Here is a 6,852-nt window from a genome sequence, read left to right as displayed (position 1 = left end):
GAGTTCCAGGTTTTAATTAGATGCGGCAGGCGGGGAAGAGGACTTAAGACCATTGAGGGTCTAGGCTAACATAACAGACCCTGAACTGTTACATACCTGACCTTGAGCTCGCTTAGGCTGGTGCGTGACAGAGGAGTTCACCTAAGTTCCGATGCGGAGAAGGGCTGGTGTATGGCACCCCAGCAAATCATTTACTTACCCCAGCAGGAACCATGAGCTGTTCTTCACTGCTGTGGGATATCTAAGCAGTAGTGTCTCAAACATCTTTGAAGACTCTTTGAGCCTCTAAAAGCAATAGGTAGTAATCGCTTTATAGACTGCAGCAAATCAAAATCCCTTTGCGTAAATCTGTAAAAAGCTGTGTTTCAACTCATATCTGCTTCTCGTTTGAATGCTTGGTGATTTTTGTTAGCAAGAATAAAAGTAATGATTATAGTAGTACTTAGAAATTACATGATGCCACTGAGATGTTCTAACGCTGTCTGAAACTGCGGAAGGTGAAGCCGTCGTTCGGAGTTGCTGTGCTCTCTGAAGACAAACTAATAGATCTCGACTGGGATTTCCTGTATGGGCTTCAGCCAGTGCACCTTTCCGTTAGTGTGAACACAGCCACGCGACCAGTGCTTTAGACCCAGCAGCACAAAAAGCCTGGAGTCAGTGATAACATCAGGTATCTCATGTTACCAAAAGATCTCCAGATACAGTCTTTGCTAATTAATATAATTTTGCAAAGTATATTTGAATGGAATATTGGATACTCGAATGCATCTGCAATGCGAATTTACTGCCTCTGCAGGCATTAAAAATGTTATCCTACCACTTGAAATTGAGATGAGCAGGATATAGAATTTTAGAATAGTTTGAGATGGAAGGAACCTTTAAATGTTATCTAGTGCAACTGAACTAAATATCTCAAATAGCAATGCAAAATGTTTTGCTGGTTCTTATCAGTTATTTAGTCTCAGCATTCTTTGTAACAGCAAAGTACAAACTTTGTGCTGGAGTTCCCAGGTTTTGCTCAGCTGTTGAAATGTATCAGCTAGGCAATTTACCTCTGATGAATATAAACACTATTTTGGTGAGATAATTTTTGGACCTCTAATGCAAAGTTTTGCACTTCGTCTTGAGAATTATCTCATCTTTTCTGCAAAATGTTTATCTGATGAAAAGATACAGTCTGTCCCGCAATGTAACTCTAAACAATGCACACTCAGGCTTCACTCTAGCCTCTTGTCCCAGTAGATAAGTTCTGTGGATTGATGCCTGTCCTTTCTCTCTGCCACTACAAAATACTGCTCGAGGAAGCTAGATCTGTTTCAGCTGATTTCAATCTACCTTATCAATCTTATCTCAGGTCTCTAAAGATACCAAACAGGAACACGACATTTCACTACCATGGATCAGCTGCTGTCCGACGTAGAAACACTGGGGGCTGAAACTCTACTCTGCTTTATAAATACTGATTCATGCAGAAAGTGGGATGGAATTGAAATTAGTATGCTGAATTAGAAGGAAATGTGGAGGATTTTGATGTCAATTCCTTCTTTTTCTTCTTTTTTCTTTGAAATTGGTGAATCTTTTTGAATTGTCTGTATTTATTTATCCATACCGATTATCATAGCAGTTTACCACCACATTTGGACTGATGCATTGCATAATCCTAAATTGTCATTTTGGTTTTCTATGTTGCTACTCTCTGAACAGCTTTATTGGATTTTTTTGGCTGAAATGCAGACTGTCTCCACCCTCTTTCCTTCTGCAACTGATCAAATTCTGCAAAGAATTCCTCAGTTTGGATATTCTCCATTTCCCACCCATGCTGTTCTCACTGAGGTTGGAAAAGTTATTAATTTTATTTATGGGTATGGGGAAAAACTTGGCTAACCTTTCAACTCCTGTAATTCGATGAAACCTTTATTTACAGTGGTCATAGCTAATTTTCCCAGTGCTGTCCAAACTGAGTTTTTTCTGGCAACAAGACTATAAAGCACTTTTCTCTGTTTTTACGGAAAACTGGTCCTGTTTTATTTTTCAGTTTGAGGAAAAAAGCAGCATAACCTTGTGTCATGAGTTAGGGCTGGGCTGGCCACTAGACAAATGACAGATGATCTCTATTACCACACCCCTCCCTTCCCAAAGGGGAAAAGAAAAGGAATAAGGAAGAGAGACTTATGGATTGGAAAAGAAAACTAAAACTGCTTTAATGAAAATAGTGATAAAATTATACATATACAATACCAATATCGAACCCAACGCCCCTGAGGGCAATCACGTCACTGCCACCACTGATTATGCAGGGCAGACACGGGGGAAGGGCCAGACTGGACTCAGCAGCAGACAGGAACTGGATGCGGGAGCTCTATTGTGGAACTGGATTCAGGAATGCACAGATTGGGATCGAAGGCAGAATGGACAGAGCCCTCCTCAGATGCCAGCCACTGAGGAAGAGAACTTGACCCTTGTGATCCCTCAGCTTTATACTGAATATGACGTATATAGGATGGAACACCTTGTTGGTCGCTTTTAGGGTCACCTGTCCTGTTGTTCCCACCCGCCCTGCAGTCTCTAACTTACTGCACCCCCAAATGTTACTCACAGGATTCAGCAGTGACCTTGGTCTCCACAGCAGGAAGTACAAGCAAGAGCCCAAGAGCCTCTGTGCACACCAATCCCTGTAAACATCAAGCATTAGCACTTCTAGAAGCAGACACGATCTGCAGAAATAAGCTGTAAACTTCAGAAACCTAGCAAAGAAGAGACTGAGCTGTAAAGTAAAATCTCTGAACAGAATGAGTTCTGTTCTAACTCAAACTAAGAAATCTTGTGTAGGAGGTTTTCTAGGAGAAGCAGCAGCTGTTACTTTCTATGTTATGCTGTCTTTCAATGGGCTTTGTGCCAGGGTCTGAGGGAGGAAGGCAGGCAGTCATATACAATGTGATGAGTGTAAAACTTTTATTCTGAGACTTGGATTTTCCACCTCTTCCCAGTCCTAATCCTCGATCTTACACACTAGCGCATGAACACTGGATTTCAATTCTGTCCTTTGATTCAAGTGTTGAGGGGTTTTTTTTTTTTGACTCAAACTTATCTAGGTAATAGATAATAATATTGTATGATGACACATCTCAAGAACTGCCATTTCAGATGTATACAGTGCTGCTGACAGAGGCTGGTTTTACTGAGGTCTCCGTTAGGTATGTCTAAAGCTGTGCAGGTATGAATGATTTCCTTGAACAGACACAAAAAGTTAAGTGGTGGCAGTAATGAAGATATAAGTGGCATTTTTGGAAAGCTATATAGCACTGATGCATTGGCTTTCTTCCCTTAGGACCCGCTGAAGAGCAGCTGGGAGAAGGTAAGAAACTCTAAATTTGAAAATAAATGTGATCTGGGGAAGATCTGTAACAGCATTTTGTTTGGCAGTTTCATGGCAGTTGTGTTGGGTTTCACTTGACCATACCAGCAACATAATTACATCTGCCTACCCCACCCCATCCCTCCTCATATTAAAGGGAAAAGTCAAAGATGAAAGATAAGGGGGTTTTTTGTGGGTTTTGGGGAGGTGGTTTAAGCACTGTGAATAGGTTTCGAAGTGGCTATATTAAATCATTCCAGGACTTGGATTAAGAGAAGTAGGAAGATTGTTATTTGAAGATTTGGCTTATTTGGAAGTCAGGTGATAGGTATCCAAATAGGCTATATCTCAGATCAAACCAGTGCAAAACGTCAACCCCATCCTATCCCGGGACAGCTTGTTGTTCACATTTTAGTGAATTAACCAATGTTAATTCTTTGGTTAGTCTTATGGTCCATATTTTAAAATTTTTAAGGAGTTGGTGGACTTATACCTAGATACTCAGGTAACTTGGTCATTTTCCGTATATTTTGTTCTGCTGGTAGTGATTGGCTTGATCCTGTTAAAGATGAATAAACGTAATGAAAATAGTGTATTTCTGTCTGTTAGCTAAGAGGCATTTGGCTTTTCAAGGCTAAGAGCTAAGAGTGACACTGTATATGAAAGTTTTTCAGGATCAGTTATTGGAAGGTGATACACCAGAGAAGTTTTTTACTGATTAAGTGCAAAACCAGAGAGAAAGGAGGGCGTCCTGAGAATTTCAAGTGCAGAGACAACAACCCCTTGCAGATGTTGATTCAGAGGCACACAGTCTGGAAAAGGAACAGAAAACACAATCAGGCAAATGACTAATAGGATGTGCCGTTTATAGCCAACTAGTTCAACTGCATAATTAGTCTGCCATGAAAAGTGTGCTTTTTGATGTAAATAAGGAGATGTCGCTATAGGTAACAAGGGTTGGATTCCCACCCCGCACCTGACTAGGTGCTTTCAGTAGCAGTGAAAAGGATTCTCTGTGACATCCTGCTGCTGTGACTTTTGCTGTTTGCATCCACCTTGTCAGTAGTAAAGCTCCTCTAACAACTACAGCTCTCTGCTTGGGAAAAAATGTCTGAAAAGAATGAAATCAGGAAGGAGCTGTAAGGTCCATCACACTGTTTTTGTAATAGCTGTTAAACTGTGGGTTAATCTAGTTCTATTAAACCTTGAACCAAAAAATATAAAATACATACTTAAGTTCATCCCTAGCATTTGATGTAGTATTGATGAAGTATTTTGATGTGAGACTGCCCCTAAAAAAACGTCATTTATGGGGGTATTGCCTTCTGCTGGAGAGTTCTACTTCTTGGACAGCAGCAGCATATACGCAAACTTCTGCTAATAATCACATTAGTAAAGACAAAGAAAATAAATAGGAATTTCCTAGAGAAGGATATTAGGAAGTAGTAGAAGACCAGATTAACTTCCTGTGATGAAGATGGATATTTCCAAATATCCTTTCTGTCTAGTGGGCTGCTTGTTTGGGAGTGTTTTAGAAGGACAGTAATTCAAGGCTTCCTGTACTTCAGTCCTGAAACATCTTGATGAATTTGTTTCCAACTAAAATGGTCTCAGAAATCCTTCTTACTGTTTTTGCATGGTCTACAAGTGCTGATCACAGAGCAGGGCCTCATTTTGTGAGGAGCTGAAGTCATGTCAAGACCCAAGTGTATCTCTCTGGACTACCAGACACCCAAAAGCTAGGCATTGTGATTTTCACTACTTTTTCCTTTCCTGCTCACCATTGCACTTCAGACTTGCTATGAGTAAAGTAATAACTCCACCTGCTTTCCCTGGTTTAGATGGGGGCTTTTTATATCTGTTGCTGCAGTCTTTTCCCTAGATGATCTTTTCTATCTGTATGATCTGCATATCTCTGGATGATCTGGATATCTCTGTTTTTCTTCTACAAGGACTTGTGCTAAGAGAATAACCGAACAAACAAATCAGTCTCCTCTGCACCTCAGTCATGAAGCCCCATGTCCCTTGGTGCTGCCTTAAAGGATCCCTGTAGGTGACTAAACCACCACAAAAAAGTCATCCTTTTCTTGCTGCCTCTGCTTATTCAAGTGCATGCCGTTAAATCATGGGCCCTACATCAGGTCTAGATCATGTTCCACAGCTAAGCAGTAACTAAAGCTTCAAGTGTCCTGCTAACAGTGTCACCCAAGCATAATCCAGGCCCTGACTCAAATTGACAAGGACAGGTTGGCCTCTGAAATAATTTCTTTAAATAGCAGCAGACATGTCTTTCAAAGGCACTTCCCCAGCCCGTACTGGAGAGCTGCTTACAGCACATCGCCCACTATTTTCCACCCAGGCACTGCAGGGCTGGCACTTCTTACAGGCAAGTGTGTCTCCTGCCCACAGTCTCCCAGCTTTGCTGTGCCCCAGGAATTACAATGAATTTTGCAGCACAGTTTCTCTACTTCAGGGTGTTAAAAAACAGAAGTCCCAGGCACTGCTCCAGGGAAGATGAAGACTACGATCCTTTCTGGCAAAGGTTGGAGAATATTGCTGTCTGACTTAGAGCTAGAGCTCTCCTTTCTCCCTCTCAGGGTCATGGTCAGCCCTTGGGGTCTACCCAGGGCCAGGCCCAAGGACATGACAACCCCTGGACCCCTCCTGCCTCCTTATGGTGTCATAGCTGGAGTTTTGCTTCACCTCATTGTTTATTTAGTCGCTGTGCTATATAGGTAATGCTTTCTTCTCCTTTTCCTTACTTGTTTGTTTTTTTTTTTTTAAAAAGGAAATTGTTTGTCATTTTCCAGTATCTTCCAGGATTCTGTGTGTATGAGTTGCTCTTGAAGTCATCCATTAGAAGCAATGGAGATTTGAATACTTTAAGCATGTTGGAGTTCAGATTTTTTATTTCTTTATTAGTATGCTATTAGAAATAATCTTAGACAGGCTGATGTGCTGAAAATTTATCTTGGGATTGCCTATATCAGATCCTGTTATTACAGGTGTTCTGTGGTTGTCTTTCTTATGGTGCTTACGGTCTTCTTCAGTTGCTGTTTTCGGGCTTGGATAGTGCAGACAGAATTTAGGAGCTGCCTAGAGCCCCTGCGTGGCACCATCAGCGGGGTGCTTACCCACATGGCATGGTTGTTTTTTTCACAGCCTTGCTCTTAACCTTTTCCAGAGTTGTTTTCTCCCCAAATTTTATTAACTGGACACTGCTAGCAAGACCTAGTGTTGCCAGATGTGAAATAAACAAGGGGCGATTCTCACCTCCTGCATCCTCCCAGTAGATGCAGGTGTTGGCAATGTTTAAAATCTAAAATTGTTTCAGTGGGCTCAATGCTGTTAGTAAACCCTCAGGGACCAGCAAAGGGGAAGACAAGATCTCAGTTCTGCATTGAAAAAACGGCTTGCCTAAAGTCGTACATGATGAGACATGTTCAGCAGCAAACCAAGAATCTTAAACCAGTCCTTTCACCACAGAACCACTCTTT

The 6,852-nt window shown here is 41.4% G+C and overlaps 1 protein-coding gene across 1 annotated transcript in view; it reads left to right on the top strand.

Moving 5' to 3' along the window:
* The first annotated feature begins 5,743 nt into the window (after positions 1 to 5,743).
* Positions 5,744 to 6,852, top strand: part of LOC104488851 (serine racemase-like) — a 28,088-nt gene continuing 26,979 nt past the window's right edge. Inside the window, exon 1 of the mRNA XM_010130942.1 lies at positions 5,744 to 5,897. Coding sequence (XP_010129244.1) covers positions 5,797 to 5,897 — 101 coding nt within the window. The 5' untranslated portion in view covers positions 5,744 to 5,796. The remainder of the gene's footprint in view (positions 5,898 to 6,852) is intronic.

The sequence above is a fragment of the Buceros rhinoceros genome, unplaced genomic scaffold (assembly GCF_000710305.1).
Source record: "Buceros rhinoceros silvestris isolate BGI_N320 unplaced genomic scaffold, ASM71030v1 scaffold1212, whole genome shotgun sequence".
In the NCBI taxonomy this organism is placed as follows: Eukaryota; Metazoa; Chordata; class Aves; order Bucerotiformes; family Bucerotidae; genus Buceros; species Buceros rhinoceros.
This window is presented reverse-complemented; position numbering and strand designations above follow the sequence as displayed.